At 45.5% G+C, this 24,542-nt stretch overlaps 2 protein-coding genes across 2 annotated transcripts in view; both read left to right on the forward strand.

The window, feature by feature from the left end:
• The first annotated feature begins 781 nt into the window (after positions 1-781).
• On the forward strand, positions 782-6,284 carry LOC136966126 (C-X-C chemokine receptor type 2-like). The gene is made up of 2 exons (XM_067260529.1): positions 782-823; positions 4,809-6,284. The coding sequence occupies exons 1-2, from the start codon at positions 817-819 to the stop codon at positions 5,873-5,875; spliced, it is 1,074 nt and encodes a 357-aa protein (XP_067116630.1). The 5' UTR covers positions 782-816; the 3' UTR covers positions 5,876-6,284.
• A 3,026-nt stretch (positions 6,285-9,310) lies between these two features.
• Positions 9,311-24,542, forward strand: part of LOC136966521 (tensin-1-like) — a 38,917-nt gene continuing 23,685 nt past the window's right edge. Inside the window, exons 1-3 of the mRNA XM_067261028.1 lie at positions 9,311-9,376; positions 9,711-9,928; positions 16,958-17,028. Coding sequence (XP_067117129.1) covers positions 9,311-9,376; positions 9,711-9,928; positions 16,958-17,028 — 355 coding nt within the window. The remainder of the gene's footprint in view (positions 9,377-9,710; positions 9,929-16,957; positions 17,029-24,542) is intronic.

The raw sequence follows: 24,542 nt of genomic DNA on the forward strand, positions 1-24,542 counted from the left end.
CGGTCCTGTCCTACATCTATAAAGTTGAACAATGGATTTTGGTGTTTTAAAACCCCACCGACACTGTATGACTATGTTTAGCCTGTGTTCTGCTCCTCTCTCTCACCAACCGTCTCTGGAGGAGGGGATCCCTCTCTGAATTGCTCCTCCCAAGGTTTCTTCCATTTTTCTCCTGTTGAGAGTTTTTTGGGAGTTTTTCCTTGTCTTCCTTGAGGGTTTAGGTTGGTTGAGGGGCAGTTCTATGGGCATATGTGAAGCCCTCTGTGACATGCTTGCGTGTAAAAAGGGCTATACAAATAAATTTGATTTGATCTGGGATGTGAGGAATTTCTGAATGGACATAACATTGTGTGGGAACATTATGAGAACTTAAATCACCCTAAACTCAACACTCAATGAAATATACTTGAAAACCCGCAGGTGAAACTGAACACTGTCTACAAATACTGTATCAGGGTATTGTAACTTTTATCTCTTCCTGAATGTTGCAACTTCAAATAATTAAATTAGATTTACGTAACTGATTACCGATTACACAAAGTAAGCACATGTTTTGTACAATTATGTGTCTACTGTTGGATAAAAACCAACACACACGAGAAGGTCATGTTGACCACTTAGCGAACAGGGAAATTAACCCCATTGAGACATCCTGATTTTGAAATACATTACGGGTGACAGAAGCAGGGGCAGGCAACAGGAAATCTCAACATATTTGACGGAATATGTTGACATTTTGCATCATATTTGACACTTATAAATTAAGCATTGGCCTATGAGACATCACACTGCATATTCTCTGGGCTAGGGTATAAAATGGCAGGTGAGTGTCGATTATATAACATTCTATAAATCTGTGTCACATAGCTTTGATTACTCTATAGCAGCTTGAGGGGTTTGCGTTTCTTTTTTTCTTTCTTTCTTTCTTTCTTTCTTTCTTACTTTCCGACACATTTGAAGTATTACAACAAAATGTTGTTTATCGGAGCAACCCACATACTAGAATGTATGTTTACGCACTGCTTTCCATAGTTTCAAGACACAACATTTGTGTTTAGTGTTATGTGGTTAACATTGAACAGTGTGAAAAGGGAAGATGAGTGTATTCAAGTGCAGATCCTTTAATCCTAGACATCATCTGACACAGGTGAACAATATGATCATTTGTTCATTGAACTATAATCATCTGTTCAAAATGACACAACTAAACATCAAAGTATCACCATTTAGAACATGAAAGTTTCAGTATAACGAGATCCATTGACACCAATTACTATGAAACATGAACAAATTGGACTAAACCATAATGTTTTCAGATTTGAAAACCAGCAGCACCTGTAGGTATGCGGGCCTTGTACTGTAATTGCTTTGTCAATTTATGGCCTTGTACTTGACCTCATCTCTCCCTTCCTCAACCCTACTGAGGAATTGTTCTTCACATGGAGGTGTACGATAGGCACCCTCATGAACAAGTTACTCTTCTCCAGGCCATGGATGAGGGATACAATTAGATCACGGCAGACCAGTGTCAGGCCTAGATTCGCTATGCCTGGAGATTCTTTCAGAGATGTTTGTCAAATGAAAACATCTATTGCGATGTGAATGAAAACTTGTGGCCAAATCCACAAGACAGGGTTGATGGGAAATATAGGAGAGTAATCAATCCTTTATTTTGCTTTGTTTGTTTGGTTTTTGAGCCAGGTGAGGAACACTGCAGTACATGTTCACGTACTGTAGCATAGTTTTCTTTTGTAGCTAATTGGGTGTGCTCAAGCCTTCGGCGAGAGCACAACCTTTGTTCTCTCACATATATATTTATTTATTATTATTATTGGGTGTGCTCAAGCCTTCGGCGAGAGCACAACCGTTGTTCTCTCACATATATATTTATTTATTATTATTATTTATTTTCGCCCCCCTAAGGATCAGTCAATATTTGGACTACATACACAACGGCGGTGTCAAAAGGTTCGTCTTGGTAGCGATTGCGTTGGTTGTATTTTTATTTACGTTCCGTTGCATGGTTTAAGTAGAAATTGCGTTTTTGTGGTGAAAAGTGAAGCTAACGGTGGCTAATTTGCTAGCCACAGTCACTGACGTTACTAACGTCACTACGTCACGAAAACACGCGTGACTACCTGTAGCAGAACATTCGTTTCACATCTGTTAACTTGGGGGATAGCTAGGCTAACTATAGCTTTACTGCAAGGCAGCTGCAGGAACGCCACAAGCAAAGAGGCCAGGGTGATAACTATTTACTCAATTTTACTTTGTGATGTGAAACACAATTATGAAATGTAATGTACAATATTAGCTGATATTATTAAGGAAGTAGGCCCACATCTACTTTTGGAAACGGTAGTCTACTATTTCACTGAAGCATTAGCATCATGACATTAGCCTCTGTTGCCCGGGCAACACATACTACAGTGGTCTATGATGCATCTGTTTTCAATCTTCAAAATAAACATTCCTCACAAATACATTTTCGTTGTAGGATTTATTATGACATTACATTACAAGTAAACGATTTGTGGGTGAAATTATCATTACCTGTGGTTTCAAACCAGTGTTGCTCACTGCAATGCTGTAGCCTACGCGAGACACTACAAAAACATCTACACAGCTGTAGGAAGTCAAACGGCGACAGAACATGTTCGGCACTCCCCTTACTTAAATCAAAAGTCTATCTAACTACTAACCTGAACTTCATTGCCACAGCCTAAACGTTGTCAATCTGTTCATGAAAATAATTAATTTCAGCCTAAACCGTACAACGGAACGTTAAATCCAATTCAACCAACGCAATCGCTACCAAGACGAACACAGTAGTCTACTAGTACTGTACCGTAGTAGTACAATTTACCGGGGCAGCTTCTCCACACAGGGCTATATCGCATTTTGCGTTGTTACTGACAATGATCGCTACCAGTGAGCTTTTTATGAATGAGCGATTTTCCACTAAATAAATGTCAAGCTTATTTACGTTTTGGGGGGCATATTTTCAGTTAGCAGATGGGACTGTCTGAATCGCGATTCCATCTTCTACTGCCGGGTAACGTCGTAGAATAATCTTCAAAGGGGGTTCTTTATTAATGAATGAATGCAATGAGTAGGCTACATGCATGAAAATATCACGAGAAGGGAAAAACTTAAAATGACGTTTAAGTCATAGAGATTAGGTCAATTTTTACACCGGTCTGCCAAATGTATTCTTTTGATTCAACGATGAGGCTGCCTCTTGCAGGGGAAATGAGAAGACATCTATTTCATTCTACACTTCACTCGTATTTTCAGTTGTAAATGAGCAGCAAAAAAAAAATGCTTTTAAATCTATTTAATCTTTATAAATAATAAGTATGCATTTTCATATAAAATATACAGAAATCAGTTGTAAAAATGTCATTCAAAAACGGACCCCTGTGCAACCGACGCAAGCAAGCACACCCTACAATTTCCCCAGAAATTGTACCCTCTCTAGTTATGTTTGCTTTGATACAAAAAAACTGTAATTGCTGTAATTTGATTGTATTTCATCAATACAGTTCTGATTTTGCTCAATGATTCCACTGTGTGTAGTATTTTCTCTTACTGTAGTCCATTTATGGTGATGTAGTGTCTTCTGAAACATGTATCACACATTTTGTAGTACAATATTTAATGATTGTACAAACAACTACATGGTGAAACTATGGGTATATTGTGTGTGGATGATCTAAGTGAATGTTCCTATGGTATTTCATGATAAATTCATTTTTTGAACTAATGATTCTGCATGCGCAAAGTGTCTTTAAAGATATGAACATACAATGCTATTTTTTGAACATGTGGCAGTGTGTGTTACAAGTAATGACTGTTTCGAGTTTTGTATCTAGAGTTTTGAAAAAGGACATCAAGGTTCTGAAATTTGTGTCAAAGTGATTGTAAAAAACTGTAAATGGATGAGTAAGTGGATGGATGGATACATTTAAACAGATGGATGGATGAACAGACTGTTTTGGGTGCATGCATGGATGAATTTAGGTGGACATCATGGAGGATTTTGGTGGGATGCCACTCAATATACGGACACCTGCTTGTTTGAACCTCTCTTTCTAAAATCATGGACCTCTGCTCACCAGCCAAGTTTTTCCACACAAAACTTGACAAAACATTTCTGTATGGACCTCGCTTTGTGGATGGAGGCATTATCAAGTAGAAACTTGTAGGGACCTTCCTCATTTTGTTTACACAAAGCACAGAATTAACTACAATGACATGTTGTGCTTTAGCAGTGATGTTTCCACCAGCAGAACTGTGGGCTCTAACCCAAAAGCATGAAAAACGGCCCCATTGTTATTTGTTGATCCAAACAGAAATGGTTTGTTGAGTTTGGTGTGAAAACACTTGACAGGTTTGAGGGGAGGGGGGGGGGGGGGTAACTAGAGTTATCTAGTAACTCAGTTTAAGTAAACAACATTATTTTACGAAATCTAATCAAGCGAAATGTTCTTACTGCACTGGCAGCCATATAGTATATTTTAATCCTTAACAATATTACACTTATATTTATAATAGCCTACATTTAGCAGACGCTCTTATCCAGAGCGACTTATAGTAAGTACAGGGACATTCCCCCAAGGCAAGTAGGGTGAAGTGCCTTGCCCAAGGACACAACGTCAGTTGGCATGACCGGGGATCGAACTGGCAACCTTCGGATTACTAGCCCGATTCCCTCACCGCTCAGCCACCTGACTCCCCATATTTAATATTTATGCATACAATTTTATCATGTAAAAACGATTCTTCTTCTACTTTTCTCTGACTAGACTACTTGGAGTGGAACTATGAAGAATACTATGAACCATCCAACAACACTAACCTATCTACCTATGTGTTCAACCCCAATACTCATACTTGCAAGGATCATCCCCTGTTCAGCACAGTTGCAGCTGCCATGTCGATCACCCTAGTCGGCATCTTCCTATTGGCTGTCCCAGGAAACCTGCTGGTGGGGTTTGTGATTGCTTCCAGAAGACAGACCCTGATACCGTCGGATGTCTACCTGCTCCACCTGACTGTGGCAGACGGATTGATCGCAGTGACGCTGCCCTTCTGGGCCCACAACATCACGTGGGGCTGGGCTTTTGGGGACTTCCTTTGCAAGCTCCTGAGCCTGACCACGGAGGTGAACTTCTACACCAGCATTCTGTTCCTGGTCTGCATCAGCGTGGACCGCTACTTTGCCATCGTCCACGCCGCTGACACTCGTAACGGCGGCTGGTGGGCCTGCAGTTGGGCCGTGTGCTGTGTGATCTGGACGCTTGGGGGGGTCTTTGCCCTGCCGGCGCTCTTCAACGACGCCTTCAAGCCCAACCAGTCAGAGAGAGTGGTGTGCGCTGAGCAGTTTGACATGGGCAACGCCTTCCACTGGCGCGTCGCCACGCACGGACTGCGTCACGTCCTGGGTTTCCTGCTCCCATTGGCCGTCATGCTGGCGTGCTACGGGGTGACTCTGGCCCGGCTCGTCCAAACACGCGGTTTCCAGAAGCATCGGGCCATGCGGGTCATCGTCGCCGTGGTGATCGCTTTCCTGCTGTGCTGGATGCCGTACCACCTGGCCATGATAGCGGACCTGTTGGTGAGGGCCAAAGTGGTGGCTTTTGACTGCTCGGTGAGGACCTCACTGGATTTGACGTTTGTGGTGACCCACAGCCTGGCCCTGACACACTGCTGCATCAACCCATTCCTGTACGCCTTCGTGGGGGAGAAGTTCAGGAGCAACCTGGGCGCCCTGGTCAAGAGGAGTTGGAGGTCGGACAGGATGTCCTCAGGTTCGGCCAGATTCAGCAGGTCCACATCTCAGATGTCAGAGGGCATGGGGCAATTTATGTGACCGACTGGTTTGCTGACTGGTTGACTGACCAGTCAACCAGGCTGGAGGACTCACTGAGCAGTTGAATCAGCAGTTGACTGACTGATTAGCTGACTGACTGGCTGGCTTGCTAACTGAATCTAGCAAAGATTCAGTCTTGTTGCTGATTGAAAAGGCTTCGATTTGTTTGTCATTTGAAATGGATTCGTACCAGTGGAGAAGTGTAAGGATCTGCTGTCCAGAGACCTGCAACTTCACACATTTAAAAATGCCCCAAACCTTTGGAGATCCTACCTTGAAGGTGCAGGGGGAATCTCAATGGTTTCCTGTTCCCTAAATCAAATGTACATCCCCTACATGCCATAGTTGTAAAAAGGCTGTGTGTCATCATATGTTTTGAGCAACTGATGTGTAATAATCTGTGTCAATTTCCTGCAAGAGCCTTATGGTCTTTCATGTTATTCACCGCATGATGTGGATACTTACTGTGCATGCAACATGGGACATTTCACACTGACGCTTATCTTGGCTTAACAGCTCCAACAGTGCCCTCTAGTGCTGAAAAACACTAGTTTAGCAATAGCTGTAGTAGGTTTTGCTGATGGGTGAGGAGGAGGACCAACAAATGCTCTCTCTCTCTCTCTCTCTCTCTCTCTCTCTCTCTCTCTCTCTCTCTCTCTCTCTCTCTCTCTCTCGCTCTCTCTCTCTCTCTCTCTCTCTCTCTCTCTCTCTCTCTCTCTCTCTCTCTCTCTCTCTCTCTCTCTCTCACACTCTCACACACACACACACTTGACACACATACACTCACCCACACCACTCATCATCTCCCAAAAAATCGCTAATCGACTCCCATAATGTTCATTCACCACCAACATGAAGCTGTAATAGGGAGGAGAAGGCTGTAGTTCTGTGTGAGTGGAGTCTTACCTCCCCCTCCCACCAAACAGCTCCTTTTAACAACCTCATTATGGAGCTGATACTCACCATTGAGAGGGACAGATGGTCTTTATAGGTCCCCATTCTAAACCATAGTAGGCCTTTTGAGAGCAGGGCATTTTGATTAGGTGTTGCCTTCAGTGGGTGTGTGTGCGTGCGTGTAAATGCAGGTATCCACAGAGTGTTCATTCAGTCTCACAGATGTGTGGAGTAATGCTGTTTTGACTCAATAACGAGAGATGTTGTACACTCAAAAGAAAAAGTGGAGTATATACATAAACATCTGTTGGCCTACTCATGAGAACCAAAAAGGTTTTCTGGCATAGACCATTACTAGGTCAAAAGGGGTTTCAGAACAGAGAACCATTTGTTGTTTCAAACAGAATCCCAATAACCTTCAAGATTTATATGTGAAACTATATTGATGACATATAAGCTAGTCTAACTAGCTAGTTTAACTACATTCTTAGTACTTTCACAAAAATCTCAAAGAAGTGTAGAGTAGGTTGTGAGTTCAGAGTTCAGCAAATAGACAGAAGAGGAACTTCACAGACTTACGTAAACAAGAAGCCTAAAGAGGGGGCAGCAGGACAGTAAACAAATCAGAGAGTAGGACACCAGAAAGGAAGTCTTTTTAAGGACTTCCTTATCAGCTCAGATCTTATCAACACAAGGACAGGTCTAGCAACAATACACACTGACATGGAAATTACAGCACTTACAAGGCTGTACACACACACACACAAAAACACACCCACAACAGTTAATTTGTTTATTTTGGGTCAAATTGGAATGTTTCTGCCATAGCCTTAGAGAACAGCATGTCTTCACATCAAACAGGTGTATGTAGAACTGAATACACACCCTGGCCCAGCTGGCTCCTGAATGTGTAGTCGGCCTACTGTTACGTAAACAGACACAACACAGCAGCTCAAGTTTACAATTGAAGTTTATTGTTGCCAATAGTTTATAGTCAGTTTATGCGGGGGTCTATTAAACATGTGATATTATTATCACAATACAATGGCTGTGACTTCTAAGAGCTTCCATGGATATTTAGTTTCACAATATACAATGCCACAAAGGGGTATAGTGTGTGGACTGTATGTAGCTATAGAAGGCTTTGTGTGTTATAATAGAAAACTAATACTTTTTAATGATAATAGATACAAAATCTATACCATTTCGTTTAGCCTACTGTTTCATGTGAGGTATTCTGGATGAACGTGATGATATCTTGTCAAACCTACACAGTTGTGTAGTTATAATCAATACTTGGGAGGTACAGGGAGAAGGCTACTAAAACTGTACCTGAGAGCACAATAAAGTTGTTTTAGTTTTGGCTATATAAGGACATCAACGTTGCATTCAGCAACAAAAAAGAGAGCTTAATGAGCGCAACACAAATGATTATGTCATATAGTAATAACTACCATGGCAAACAGGACCAACGTTTCCTAAATATTACTGAACGCTGGCTGCAGGACAGGGCATGGGTGGATAGGTTTACATGACAGAGTTCCGGCTTTCGCTCTCCTCATACTGCGCCGCTTAATGTGTGGGTGGGCTGGAACATCTGTCATCTACTAAGTTCAGCAGAACTCTGATGGATTTTGCATGACGGGTGAGCAGCCATGCTTTGGTGGTACAGAATTTTTTTTTATCATCTGAAGTTAGGAGATGTTTAGTAAAGGAAGTGCGACATTTTTGACAAACCTGAACAAGTATCGCACATCGAGTACCTGGATGATTATAACCTGTTCTGGGGGTCTTTTGAACAGTGCAACCTCAACCTATGCAAGTGTGAAATTGTCCCAGGACTAGACACAACACACACACTTTGGATCATACATTTAAATAGTTTTGAATGGATATTCGCCGGCAAACGTAATCCATATGGGATGTACAGTAAGTTTCATCTGTTGCGAGGACGAGCTGTTTTTGCATGTGCCCCCCGAGTTGCCATGAGGAGAAAGAAGAAGAATCGAGAATTCTAACCAAGGTAAGGACGGACAGCATCATTTTTATATTCACTGTTGTAAAGATTATTTGCTTTTTTCTTTAAAGAAAAAAAAAATCTTGGTTAACTGGTTTTCAAACTGGTCAAAGAGCAGTTTTATATTGCGCTTTGACGTTTGTTTGTTTACCTGTCGCTCATGCCCCTACTTATGTCACCACATAGACTAAACATCTCCAGCCACAAGCGACTTTTCAACAAAGCCACTTTCTTCTCAAGGGATAGCTCTCTCTCTCTCTCTCTCTCTCTCTCTCTCTCTCTCTCTCTCTCTCTCTCTCTCTCTCTCTCTCTCTCTCTCTCTACTCTCTCTCTCTCTCTCTCTCTGTCCTCTCTCTCTCTCTCTTTTAAGTATAGTGTGTGTGAATATTCCTTCAGAAGAGCTTTCTACGTATACCTTAATTGGTTCTGGTTTTACAAATGATGAGCGTGAGGTGACAAGGAAAGGACACCATCAAGTATTGGGAAGTATGGTGGTATTATGTAATAGGTCTCACCAGGTCTCCATGGACAACCCGAGCTCCCAGATCAAAGAACGCCTTGCACCCTTCAACCACACTCTGCCTCACAGGGTGGGGGCTTATGGAGGTGCTGTGTGTGTGTGTGTGTGTATGTTGGTCTTCATTTAAAAAAACTTCAGGTGTTTCCATCTGTGCAATGTGTTGAGATTTCATCACTTTTGTTCCCAAGTGAGACTGAAAAAGAGTGAAAGAGATAGAGATTCAGATACACACTGGGGCCCTGCCCCAGCCCCAGCCCAGCTCCACATCCAGCCCCAGCCCCCAGCCCCAGCCCAGCCCAGCCCAGCCCCACCCCACCCCACCCCCACCTCCAGCCCAGCCCCACCTCCAGCCCCAGCCCAGCCCCACCCCCCACCTGCACATCCATCCCCACCTCCAAATCCAGCCCCAGCCCCACCTCCAGCCACAGCCCAGCCCCACCTCCAGGCCAAGCCCCACTCCAGCCTCAGCCCCAGCCCCACCTCCAGCCTCAGCCCCCAGCCCCAGCCCCAACCCCCACCCCCACCTCCAGCCCCACCCCCAGACCCAGACCCAGCCCTGCCACTGCCACTGCCCCAGCTCCAGCCACAACCCCAACGGATGGACGGATGGGAACACTTGGACGTAATTGATTGAAGATGGCAATTAACCCCACTGTAGATGGATGATAATGAGGCATGAAGATAGGTGAGGTTGAAGACAGATGAGGGAGGTGTCCATGATTTACCATGTTGTCCACATGTCCTTTCCGCTGCATTGTTCAGTTGCTAATTTCTCTGGCGCGCCTCCACGCTGAAGATACCTTAGTGTGATAGTGGATACCCCCCTCCCCACACACAAACAGACACACACACACACACTGTCATTCTCTCTCTCTTTCTTTTCCTCCGTAGGACCCCAGGGATCACCTCAGAATCTACAAACAAGCGCGCGCACACACACACACACACAGACACACTGAGTGATTGTATAATTATCTGATAAGATATGTTCAGAAGAGTGTTATTTTTCTTCTGCCTCTCCCTCTCCCTCTCTCATCCGCCTCTACTCTCTCTCTCTCTCTTTCTCTCTCTCTCTCTCCTCTCTCTCTCTCTCTCTCTCTCTCTCTCTCTCTCTCTCTCTCTCTCTCTCTCTCCCTCTCCCCTTCTCTCTCTCCCTCTCCCCTTCTCTCTCTCTCTCTCCCTCTCCCCTTCTCTCTCTCTCTCTCTCTCTCCTCTCTCTCCTCTCTCTCATCTCTCTCTCTCTTCTCTCTCTCTCTCTCTCTCTATTTCGTATGCTTTTTTCTTCCACAATGCCATGCCACATTCCTCTCTCCCGCTAGCACTGCAGGGAAACACTGTGGCCTCTGTGCGCCGTTGCCATGGCAACACCCACCTCGCTCTTACCTGACACACCCCCCGTCCGCAGGAACACAAACACACACGCAGATACGCTCACTCACACACTGACGCAAACACTTGATCATGTATGACATAACAGAATTTCAGAGTGATTTGTTGTTACTCGGTTTCACCGGGGCCTGTTTAAGGAAGCAATGCATGCAATGTTGATGCATGCAGCAGCGCATCTGTACTGACACTCACACTCACACACACACAACACACACACACACACACACACACACACACACACACACACACACACACACACACACACACACACACACACACACAGAGTCAATCCCTCCTCCAGGCCTGCTGTCCCTGTGATCGACACAGCAAGGGTTTCGTGAAGAGACCTCAGAGCATCACACTGTAGAGATGTTCTTCCATACAGGACCTTCTTTTTCCTCATTTCACCTGATCATCCCATTAGTATCAAGGTTCAGGGTTAAGACGCAACGCAAAACCTTACTGTCAGCTTCTCGTCTAAGTTATAGCCTCTCTCAATCTCTGGCTCCAGCTCTAACTTCACTTAGCCCCAGCCCTAGCCTCAAATCTGGCCTCAGCCCCCTTCTCAGCCTCAACTACAGCCCTAGCCTCAATCCCCTTCTCAGCCCCCAACGAAGGCCTTAGCCTCAACCCGAAGCCTCAATCCTCTTCTAAGCCCCAACTAAGGCCCTAGCCTCAATCTTCTTCTCAGCCCCAACTAAGGCCCTAGCCTCAATCTTAGCCTCAATCTTCTTGTCAGATCCAACTAAGGCCCCTAGCCTCAATCTTCCTGTCAGACCCCAACTAAGGCCCTAGCCCTAAATCTTAGCCTCAATCCTCTTCTAAGCCCCAAGTACAGCCCTACCCTCAGTCCTAGACTGAGCCCTAAACTCAAACGCTCTCTAAATGCTGAGCACACCCTGATGAGCTAATCTAGCCAATCATAATTCACGGACAGCTAAATTGATGAGGCCATCTATCCTCCTGCAGCCTATAGCAACGCAGGGACAGAGGAGTGATGAGGTTAGGCACCTGAGCGTGACCAATGGAAATCAGTCTCTGCTGAGTGTTAATGGTAAATGTCAAGTACCAGAGCGCTGATCATTCATCAACACTATACACTGGCCAGCAGCCAGGACTGGACTCTCTATAGCTGTCTCTAGGCCTGTCTCTTGGCCTATCTCTATAGCTGTCTCTAGGCCTGTCTCTATAGCTGTCTCTATAGCTGTCTCTAGGCCTGTCTCTATAGCTGTCTCTATAGCTGTCTCTAGGCCTGTCTCTATAGCTGTCTCTATATCTGTCTCTAGGCCTGTCTCTATAGCTGTCTCGATAGCTGTCTCTGTGTAGAGTGGAGGGTGGAGAGGTGTAAGAGGTACAGTGGGGTAAGTGTAGGGGTTATGGTGGGGGAGGTGGAGGGGGTAGGCTGTGGAGGTATAGAGTTGAAGTTGGGAGAGGGTGAAGGGAGGGAGGACAGGAAAGAGTATGGGACCGGGGGGGGGGAGATGGGAGAGGGATGGAGGGAGGGAGGACTGCAGATTGTGATTAGTATGACACAAGGGAGCCGTGTGCTGATCAGTGCCTAAACTGCTCATCATTATCCAATGATTCACTCTCAGCACTATGCGTGTGTGTATGTGTGTGTGTGTACGTGTGTGTGTTTGTGTGACATGACAGAGAGAGACAGAGACAGAGACACAGAGAGAGAGAGAGGTAGAATGACAGAGAGAGAGATGCAGTGTGGTGTCCACTAGGGGTCAGTGTTTCCGTGACAGAGGGAGTCAGACTGCAGGTGTGAGATGCTCTGCGACAGTACAGCCTGGCTCTGATGGAACAAGACCCCTCAACAGCAGCAGCCCAGGGATGCTAAGGAACATATTCTATCTGTGCTCTCATCTCACCTCCTGTCAGACACACCACACACACGCACACACACACACACACACACCTGGCCAACAGAGATCATAGGGGACTGGGTGGAACAGTGTAAAAATGTGTGTTTTTTTATTGTGTGTGTTTTTTCAAGAGCATACGTTTGTGTCTTTATGTCATTGTAACCTTTAGAAAGGTGTGTGTGTGTGTCCTGCAGTATCAGCGTGTCAGTGCGGCTTCATTAATCTGGAGGTGCCAGGGGGACTCTGTTGAACTCTGAAAGGGGGCCAGGGAGAGTTGACGCCCCTAGGGGGCTCATCTGCTTAGGCTCTGCGTGCGTGCACACACACACACACACACACACATACACACACACACACGCACACACCTTCCACTTACACACACTGTCCACTTACCCTCCACTCACACTCCATTTACCCTGCCTGTCACACACACACACCACCCCATAGCTCAATGTCAAAAAGATGTGCTAAGATTTCGCTGTGTGAAACTGCCTGCCTGCCTGCCTGCCTGCCTGCCTGCCTGCCTGCCTGCTTGCTTGCCTGCTTGCCTGCCTGTCTGTCAGTCTGCCAGCCAATCAGTGTTGTTTTACTATTTGATTTCATCAGACAAAGGGGTTTGGACCAGAACCCACCAGAACAAGAAAGCTAGCTGTTTAGACATTAGAGGTCAGCACTGCACCACTGCTCCCTGCCTCCCAGACACAGGCCATTGCGTGTGTGTGTACTGTGAAGGTGGGGAGTAAAGTGTGAATGTGTGTGAATGTTCCAGTGTGGATGTTAATGCTACTAGGTAAGCTCAGTGGTAGAGCACTGGCTGACTGCAGATTCAGGTTGCAGGTTCAAATCCCCCTGGTTCTCTCGCTTTGGAGGAAAGTGTCCGCTAAACTAACACATTACAAACCACATATGCAAGGGAGAAAAGAGAGAGAGAACAAAGAGACAGAGCTGAGACAGTCTTTAGTTCCAAACCCTCTACAGAGATCACCAATGAGATGGCTTCAAGTTGCTATGGAGATAAAGAACTTCTGTATCGTAAACTCCAAGGTATATTCTTGGCTGTATTGGCCATTGCACATGGCTGAAATAGTCAGGTGTCTAAGTTGTTCCTATCAGAGCCTAGAAGCCTGGCTATCTGCCCGGACCCTTATCTGTCTGTCGCTCCCTGCCCTGCCACAGTCGGCGCGGGCGGCGGCGGCGGCCATCTTGGATCTGCTGAGACATGGCCGCCCCACTGTCAGTGCTGGGGAGCTGGCATGGAATGTCTGCCGCTCCTGCTGCTTCCTGCCTCACTTGATGAGCGTGTTTGGCCTTGGACCCGTCTAACATCCACAAGTCCTGCAGCAGAGAGGGTGTGTGTGTGTGTGAGGGGGGAAAGCCAGCACATTTTGTCAATGCTTAGCTGAGAGTTAAGCCCTACCCAGGGGTTCCGTAAAGGTTCCAGATGAAATGAGACCTTTGCACAGGAGCGGTTGCGTGTGTAGAGGGCGTGCTGTGTTGTTTTGTTGTATCTCAGGTGTCCTGGACTTCTCAAGTGTAGGTCCTCCTGCTTACATGCTCTGCTCTGCACCCCTCACCCTCCCTCCTCCTCCTCTCCTTTCCTCTCCTGTCTCCTCCTCTCCTTTCTCCTCTCCTCTCTCTTTCCGTCCCTCCCTCTCTCTCCTCCACTCCTTTCCTCCTCTCCTCTCCTCGTCTCTTCTCTCTCCCCCTCCTCTTCTCCTGGCGGTGTATCAAAGTGCAAGAGCCGTCACCGAGTCACAGCCTTGTCGCCGCGGGCAGTGACTTGATTGACAGGTGTGCTATTGAATCACCCACAGTGACGCTCCACTAGCGCTGACTGCTCCCGTTGTTGACACAACTGCACAATCAAAAGGTAGGGGGTGGGATCAGGTGACGTTCTGAGGTGGTTGTTGTGTGTGTCTGTGTGGTGTGTGTTTGTGATTGTCCACCACTCGAGTACATAGAAGGTGGGGCTCAGATCAAATGTCCTGCCTGTGTGTCAAGAATACCCTTCTATCTCTCTTTCTTTGTGTCCATCCATCCTTCTTTCCCTCGTCTTTGTCCTTGACTTGCCTGGACAGTGCAGGAGTGTTCTCTAAATTCACGAAGATGGTTCACTTCCTAACCAGTATTATCTAATCTATTGGCGCAGTCTCTGTGTGAGGGAACTCACACAACCGCCAACAGTCATCCCCTCTACTGAGAGTCTCTCACGGTCACTGTCCAGCCCGACCAAGTCCACGTCTCACCAGTAGTGGAGACGGGCAGGGGTGCTAATAAAAAGTATTTGGACTTGTTTTATTGTTCCCTTTGGCTGTATCTCTACCCACAGCATGGCTGCATACCAACAGTCTGGACGTGTTGCCTGCTCTAGTTTCCTTCCTTTCAGCACCTCAGGTAAGAGCCGTCCGAGAATGGGACGTGTGTGCGTGTGTGTGTTTGCAGCTGTGTGCATGTCTGCAGCTGTGTGTGTGTGTGAAGAGGTTGTTTTCAGATTGGATTGTGACCCACGGCCCATGCTTTACTGAAAAAGGAGAGGTGTGTGTGTGTGTGTGGAGTGTGTGTCAATGCTGTGATCAGCAGATGCAGCAGAATGATGATGCTGCTACTGAGGAGAGCATGAACGAGTTTAATGGACTAGAGAGAGAGAAAGAGAGAAAGGGGGAGAGAGGGAGACAATGAAAGAGCATGAGACATAGACTATATATAGTAGAGTATATATAGTATAGTATAGTATAGTATATATTTAGATCGTGAACGACAGAGATACTTTCCATTGTCTCATGCAAGTATACTTTAATCAAACATTCACACACACACACACTCACACACACACACACACACACACACACACACACACGCACACACACACTCACACACACACACACACAAACACTCACACACACACACACACATACACACACACTCACATACACACACACACACAACACACACACACACACCTGCATTGGTGGAGTAGTTGGCACAAGTCTGGTAAATGACAAAGGAGAAATGATGAAGGTCAGTAGACGACCAACAGTCCAGCAACCATGTGTCTATGCGTTTTTTGAATGTTTGTGTACTACTCGTGTAAATGTATATAGTAGTAGTATGTCTGTATGTGTGTTTCTGCATGTGTCCTGTATGTGTATTTGTGTGGGTGCGTATGAATGTGTGTCTATACGCGTGTTCACATTTGTGTGTATAGTGTATATGCGTGCTTTGTGAGTCATCAGATGAATAGAAACAGAGAGTCCTATTACTGGTACTGCAACATGGCATCCGTACCATCTGCAGTTTGGTGCTCTGCACTGATCCTGGACCAGTTTGTCTCTCCATCACCCTAACCTGGAGCTTGCAGGTGTTGGAAATGCAACACTGATCAGAGATCAGTCCTAAGATGTGTTCCAGTCGTGGATGACCTTCATGGTAGAGTGGAGAGAAGGAGACTGGTGCTACAAAACGAGAGGAGGGGAATGAAGATAGGAGAGGAGAGAAAAGGAGAGGAGAAAATAGAGGAGAGGAGGACAAGGGAGGAGAGGAGAGGAGACGAAAAGAAGAAAGAGAGAAGAAAAGAAAGGAAGGGGTGCTCTGCATTCTCCTCTACCTACTTTGCCTCATTATTTCTGTCTCTCAGTTTCAATCTCTCTCACTCTCTCTTTCTTACTTACTGTTCTCCATGTCTGTATAATCCTCTTTTGTGTGACTCGTTCAGTCTCTTCCTGCTTTCTAATCAGGATAACGAGGCTTGGACATCTCCCTTTCTGCTCCTCAATCCTCTACACTCAAACTTCCTTTTATGAAACAGTCATTCCAACTAAGCCCCTTTTTTTCCCTTGCCCCATTTATAGGTTGCGTTTCTTCAACAGAAGGTTGATAACTGTTTACATTTAGTCATTTAGCAGACGCTCTTATCCAGAGCGACTTACAGTAAGTAGAGGGACATTCCCCGAGGCAAGTACGGTGAAGTGCCTTGCCCAAGGACACAATGTCATTTTGGCATGGCCGGGAATCGAACCAACAACCTTCTGATTAATAGCCCGACTCCCTAACCCCTCAGCCATCTGACTCCCTAACTGTTGTAATTTTCCTTTAAACCTTCTTGTAATCCACTAGCAAAGGAGGCTAGGAAAGGAGATGAGGAGTCTCGGACACCATATAGGGAGCATGACAGAAGTCCTACTTAGTTGAAAAGGTGAGAAGAGAGGCGATGAGGAGAGGTGCGAAGGAGAGGAGTCTGAGCCTGTTGGGACGCAGCTCGTATCTGTTCCTTCCAGATTGTTCTGTGTCGACTGTGTAGCGCTGCCAAGACACTCTCTCTCCGCTTGGCAACCGCCATAACCCGCCGTAACCGTTTAACGGGATTAGACACGGCTTACATAAACGTCTCCCAGTGGCAACCACGCGCCTGGCACCGGGCAACAGCAGTGGGAGGAGCTGCATCTTGGTTCGCTGCACGCCATTGGTCAGACCATCTGACTGTTTAGGTGCTGTGGTACAAACATAGACAGCATGTTTACCTGACTCATAACACAAGCTGTTTGCTGCTGTGTTGGTGCCTTATTGTGCTGTAGTTGTGATGGCCTTACTGAAAGACTCAGAGATCTGTGTGTGTATGTGCATGTGTGTCTGTGTGTGCAGTGTGGTGTTGAGACTTGGAGTGTGGCCCTGCTGGATGTACTAGGCCTTTACAATGCTTTATCCACCATCTTACCCTGAGGGAAACACACACACACACACACACAGTGCACAATGCCTTTCATGGCTACTGCTCTAAAGGAGAAAACCTCTCTCTATGGACAATACCTCTCCCTCTCTCTCTTCCATCCCTATTTCTCTTTTCTCTCCCTCTCTTTCTGTCTCGTTTCTCCTGGTTTTGCTCCCTCTTTTTCCCTCTTCCCTCCCACCTCTCTCTCGACAGAACTGCTCTCTCCGCCTCTATCCATCCTTTTCATTCCCCTTTTACTGCCTTGCTCCACGCTCTCTCTCTCTCTCCCTCCTGCTCTTTTTCCCTCTCTATCTTATCTTCCTTGCACCCGCTCTCTCTCTCTCTCTCTCTCTCTCTCTCTCTCTCTCTCTCTCTCTCTCTCTCTCTCTCTCTCTCTCTCTCTTTCTCGCTATCTCTCTCTCTCTCTCTCCCTCCTCTCTCTCTCTCTCTCTCTTTCTCTCTATCTCTCTCTCTCTCTCCCTCCTCTCTCTCTCTCTCTCTCTCCTCTCTCTCTCTCTCTCTCTCTCTCTCTCTCTCTCTCTCTCTCTCTCTCCACCCCTATCTTCTCTGGTGTGATAAGGAGATTTAGAGGGGAAGGGAGAATCACAGCCAGGCCCGGGGGCCGGACAGATTCTTGGGGTCTGTTTCTAAACGCTCCCATTAGCTAAACCAACACTTAGCCGTCGCTGGACACACGCACGTATTCCAAATGTTGGTTTAATGACCGTTCGCCATCGTCTTGCAACGTTTCCGTTTTTCTTTAATCCTTCTCTCCTTCTCTCCTACCCTCCTCTCCCCTCCTCTCCCTTCCCTCCTCTCCCCTCCCCTCCTCTCCCTTCCTCTCCCCTCCTCTCCCTTCCCCTCCTCTCCCTCTCCTCTCCCTCCTCTCCCTCCTCTCCCCTCCTCTCCTCCCTGCCTCTCCTCCATCCCCATCGCCTTTCTCTTTCACCACTCTCTATTTCTCCTCCCTCTATCCACTCTCCCTCACCTTCTCCCTCTGTCCCCCCGCCCACCCCCCCACTTCTCCCTCTCTTTTAAATCCAGAGTGTGACCTACAGGATTGAAACAACAAGCACAGTTCGTATGCCGCAAATAATCCCCAAACAGTCCATGGAGCTGCAGCCATGCATGAGTGTGACAGAATGCTGAGGCCAGGGTTCCAGCTCTGGCCTCCAGGTCTGTCCACCCCCCCCCCCCCTCCCCTCCCCACCACATCCAGTACTCCTGTCCCTCTTTTCCCTCCCCTCCTGTCCCCCTGCCCCCCTCCACAGCCCCTCTCCTGCTGCTGGCTAATTACAAGGATTACCGTGATTTCTCGTGAGGGGATTTTCCTGGGTTCCAACACCCCAATCTCATTCCGAACCTCCTTCATCCCCACATCCCCTTGTCCTCCTTTGCACCGTCCTCTCCTCACAAGGAGAGGCAACCGTCTTTCCCTCGTTTGATTCTGTCCCCCCTTTCCTCATGTCCTGTCTGTCACTCTCCCCGTCCCCTTTCATCCATTTCTCTCCTTCTCTCCACACCTCCCCTTCTACAGCTCGTCATCACTCTGTGGCGTACAGTACTACAAGCCTCCTGATAGAGTCGAGGTCTGTTATTCTTATAGTTTGCTTATTTTGGGACTGTACATTGCTTTCATCAGTCCTCGGTCATCTAAATCAAGGTGCATCCATTGTACACATTTTGACTGTGCCACAAACTGTCAACCTATTCCAGGTGTGGTGTGTGTTAGATGCATCTGAGAGCGACGCCCTGTCCTGATGCCATGGACACATCAGGGGTGACTGAGGGGTGGAATTGCGTATGGCCGTATGCCAGAGGGGACACCAAAAATATTCTTAAGGTATTTGTTAAGCCCATGATGAAAAAGAGTTCAAAGATTCAATAGGTAACAGTATAAGATCAATTAAAATATGAAAAGCAGCGCCCCCAATTTTTGTCAGAACTTTTCTTGGTCTTTAGCGTTCCTCCAGCTAAAGTTTGATTGACAGTGCTTTTGCAAAATAAGCAAGGAGGAAAGCCCGCCTCACCAAAGGCGATTGGTTGGAACAGGATTGCTGGAACATAATTGGCTGTAAGTAGAGGGGCGGTCCAAAATAGAAACTCATATTCCACTGGCACTGAGCTGTATGTGTTGCTAAATAACTCTCAGAGGGCCTCATTAGCTCACACAACACGTTTCTAGGGTACAAAACCTTTTTTACAATAAAAAACTTACTATTGTAACTTTTAAAGTATTAAATGAGAGTGGTAACTTTTAAAGTATTAAATGAGAGTCTAATACATTTTCAATATATTTCTCTTTTTCTACACGATTTTATACATTCACAATGTCATTAACACTTTAATATATGTAAGTATGTTGTACTTTTTTTCCACTTGGGAAATCGTGGCTGCATGAATCTGAGATGGATCTTGGCCATAGACACTGGGACTCTTAAGATTTGTCCTTTATTATTTGGGGACTTTAGGTAGAAATGCATCCCTGGAACTCTACATAACACCCTACTGTAACATCCTTCCATATCACTATGAAAGAGAGCCTGCGGCATTGGAACAGGGACATCATTTATTACTGCCAGGACTAAGACAGAGAGGGTGAGGGGTAGATGGGCAGAAAAAGAGATAGGGTGAGAGAGAGGGAGACAGAGAGAGAGGCAGATAATCAGAGAAAGAGGAAGTCAGAAAGAGAGAGAGAGAGAGAGAGAGAGAGAAGAGAGAGAGAGAGAGAGAGAGAGAGAGAGAGAGAGAGAGAGAGAGAGAGAGAGAGAGAGAGAGAAAGAAAGGGAGAAAGAAAGGGAGAAAGAGAGTGGGAGGGAGAGAGAGAGTGGAAGGGAGAGAGTGGGGAGGGAGAGAGAGTGGGAGGGAGAGAGAGAGTGGGAGGGAGAGAGAGGGAGGGAGGGAGGGAGAGAGCCCTGGCTTCACCTTGAGCAGTGTCCCTGGGCAGTGCGTGTCAGTGTGTGTGTGTGTGTGTGTGTGTGTGTGTGTGTGTGTGTGTGTGTGTGTGTGTGTGTCGACCACAAGGGGGTCTTTAACCTACATAGGTAGCTACATTAGCGGCTAAAACACACGTCACCACACTGGCCTGCTGGCTGGCTGGAGTGAGGGCCAGGCAAGCAGTGTATGTGTGTGTGTGTGTGTGTGTTTGTAAGGGGGCTGGCAGAGTGCTTGGGACTGAGGGAGAAAAGGTACTGAGACCCAAAATGCAGTTCCCTATAAATCCAGTTCAATTTCAGCAGTTCAGAAGTTGAACAAATTAATTGTACAATTTTATGGAACTTGGTTGTTGAATTGGACATGTTTTGTTCAAACCTGTCTTCCGCACTGACCTTACGTAATTGATTGATTAAACACTATCAGTTTTTCTAAATTGCTTGAGCATATTTTTCCAAACACAATTCACTTTTTTTTTAAGTTAACATCCAGTCCCTAACTGGAATGCAAACACTACAGACAAAAGTATACAAAATCAACTTCTTTCATCAAAGCACACAAAGTGTATTAAATCAATCATTACACAATTCCCCAATGAAATCAAACTGTTAACTTTCATAAGAAAGTTCCCCCTCTTTTATTTGCCATTTGGTGATACAGATTGGGCTGTATTTCATTCCACAAAAATTATTTTAACAAATGACTAGAGTAAAAATGTCACTGAAGAACATGCATTTCCACTAAACAGAAGGCTTTTTTAGACATACCTTATTGCATTTTGTCCTTAACAACATTCCATGTAATCTGCAATCCATATATGAAGAGAATACAAGTAAAAAACATAAACCAAAAACCCCATCCCAAATAAGCAATACCACACAAGTGCCTTATTTGGAGGACACACTACATTCACTCCACTTGTTCTTGTCGATCAGGACACACGTTTTCATCAGCGTTACACTGGATGTTTATCCTCGCAATGCAGCAAGGAACATATCTCCTTACAAGGTGCATTACAAAGTGCACCTGTTATGCATGAATCAGGACTGATTGCTGGATGGACAAGTTGGCACAAGACTGGTCTTTTGGACACCGTCAGAGGAGCTTTACATTTACATTTACACTTAGTCATTAGAAGACGCTCTTATCCAGAGCGACTTACAGTAATTACAGGGACATTCCCCCGAGGCAAGTAGGGTGAAGTGCCTTGCCAAGGACACAACGTCAGTTGGCATGACCGGAATCGAACTGGCAACCTTCGGATTACTAGTCCGATTCCCTCACCGCTCAGCCACCTGACTCCCTTTACAGTTACAGCAGTGATTTGTATCAGTTGAGACCAAAAAGGTTTTTGACATGAATGACAGAATCATCTGAGAAATATTCTTAGCATTTGCAGTGGGCGTGAAAGCATCAACATCTCTCTAATAATGCCATGAATCTCTGTCTGTCTTTTTTGAATGGGATTTTAGGGCAGCGAGTTTCCCACAATTTTCTCGATAACCGGGCACTCTGCAAAGTTCATATTTTGCAGGTGTCCTTTTGTATAATCCAATGGAGTGCAGTTTGACATTTGAAAGCGTGAGAAATACAAGGTCTGCCTCAGAGGTGTCTCTAGACCTTTTTTATTGTGACCCACCTTTGCACCACGACGGTGGGTCACAATGACCGAAGGCAGCCACAAGGTGTCTGCAGTCAGAATTGAAGTGGGATAAGAAAACATTTTGAAACTAAAGAAGTCTTATTTTGACTCAAACAAAATGAGTCCAACTTATTATATCATGAAGCCACAAAAAAAACGGAATTTACGCTCAAGTTATTGCAAAAATGTTTAGCAACAAACTATTGATGTCCCTAACCAAAAGCTGAACTTTTTTAGGGTAGAAACTTACGTTCCTGAACTGTACCTATAATGGATAGGGGCCTGTGCCTCAGCAAGCTTTATTTACATTTACATTTAGTCATTTAGCAGACGCTCTTATCCAGAGCGACTTACAGTAAGTACAAGGGACATTCCCCCGAGGCAAGCCAGTGTGAAGTGTCTTGCCCAAGGACACAGCGTCAGTTGGCATGATCGGGAATCGAACTGGCAACCTTCGGATTACTAGCCCGATTCCCTCACCACTCAGCCACCTGACTCCCTTTATGTCTAGTAACGCCCCTGTAGTGTGGCGCGTGAGATCTGCAACGACTTCCTGACTTTAGCGCAAGTCATTCTACGTCTTCTCTCGCTCCAGGCTTTTGCTTCTCTCGCTGTCTCTCTCCTGCCATGCATTGTAAACTGTCGCTTTGAGTTCACGTGTGATTTAAATAACGCACATGATTGGACAACACATCGTAGTATGGAGCGCTGTCTGGGACTTTCCCAGCTGTGCTGAGCCAGCGCAGTATGTGTTCATTAAAAATAACACTGCTTCATCAGTATTTAATTGAACAATTATTGATGAGAAACATATGTAGGTCCAGATAGAACCTTAACCGCTAATTGGCACCCCTGTACTAGAGCATTGGCAAATAGTTTAAAATAATGAGAAATTGCTTTTATGATGTGCGTAAGTGACAAGAATAGATGATGTGGCGGAGATACTTCAAAGATAACAGAGAATTTAAATTGTGATCTGATCAAATGTAGGTACCAAAGCCACTAAGAACTGTCATCACCAGCTGCATCACGGGCACTGCACACATAATTCCAGATATCTGTGTGTCACCAACATCATCGCCGGCCTCTGTGCCCTATCTATAATTCCAAGAATCTGTGTGTGTGTGTGTGCCACCAATTTTATCATGGGCACTGTGCATCATCTATAGTTCAAGTATAATCTGTATTGTGTGTTTCACTGACATCATAATCACCGACTGCATCACAGGCACTGTGCACGAGTGATATGAATTTACAAAGAAAGAATACTGTTGTGCTTGTTAGGTTATGATAGACAATCATGTGGATCCCACTTATCTTCACATACACACACACACACACACACACACACACACACACACACAGGTATCTTAGCAATTGAGGAAAAGTAAGGCACTCTCAGTCTAGAGAAGCTATAGCTAACATGTACCATCCCAACATAAACTGGTGGTAACACCATTACAACAGAAATGGGTGATAGTGTGGCATTGTAACATTTTATTTTTATTTGTGTATATTAATGGACAATAATTTGACTGTATTTTGTTATTGTGTGTAAAAGCCTTCAGCCTTCCCCAGACTGTCAGTGTGTGAAAACAATATGTTCTCCCTCCTTTCACAAGTATATGACAGGCTCCCTGAACAAGGCCAGCTTGCTGGGGGCTGTGCAAAATAGGGATGGCGTGGTAACCAGGGGCAACAGAGAAGTGTTTTGGTCCACACCCCAGGAACAGTAAGGGCGGTTCTTCAGAGTGATGTCACCAGCACAGCTGCAGCTGCAGGTGCTACTCTGTGATTTGGTGTCCCTGACATAGCCGGGCCACAGCACCCAGCTCGGCTAGCACTGGTGACGCTTCCTCCAATAAATACTGATCCTACCAGCTCTTCATTATAGCTAGAAAACAATATGACTGTTAGAACCATCGCATTAAAGACAGAGATGAGGATTTATTGAACTTCAGAGGGGAGTACAACTTACGTTGTCAGTTCATAATGGCGATTGTACATTGTGCGAACGTAACGCCATCATGGTGTTTATGGTGTGTTGTCGTTTGAGTCTTTTAAAAACATGTGGGGATTTCAAACGAGACTGTCAGCCTTCAGAGCTGTGGTTACCATGGAAACACAGACTCCAGATTGTGACTTTAACAACCCACGCCCCCAAAACCCCCCCTCCATCCATGGTGCTGTCCAACTGGAGCGGTCGATACTCATTAAAGCCTCTCCTGCATCTGCTAGGACTGATAACGATGTTGATGAGGTGATTACTTTAGCCTATCAGCAGCCAGGATATATGCTGTCATCCTATCAGCAGCTAGGAGATCTTCTGATTTGCCTATAAGAAGTCAGGAGATCTTGAGATCCACCTATCAGTCTCTAGGCTATCTACTAAAGCTGGTGGTGTTCTAATATACAGTAACTTGCCAGATCCTCCCATACCAAGTACAGCTAGCTAGACTAGGCTAGTATATCTAGTCTGTATCAGCTCTATAGCTAAAGGTACTGAATGGAATTGGCCGTTCACCACTTTTTATAACACTGCATTAATAACATGATGATTTGAACTGGTTATTATTGGGTCTTCTCAATAGTAAAATATATTCTTACACACTTTATTCTGTAAGTGCCCATGTCATTTCCATGCACAGTGTGTACACAATGTTATATATTGTTATGATAATAAATGTAAAGTAGT

The sequence above is a fragment of the Osmerus mordax genome, chromosome 22 (genome assembly GCF_038355195.1).
Source record: "Osmerus mordax isolate fOsmMor3 chromosome 22, fOsmMor3.pri, whole genome shotgun sequence".
Lineage (NCBI taxonomy): Eukaryota > Metazoa > Chordata > Actinopteri > Osmeriformes > Osmeridae > Osmerus > Osmerus mordax.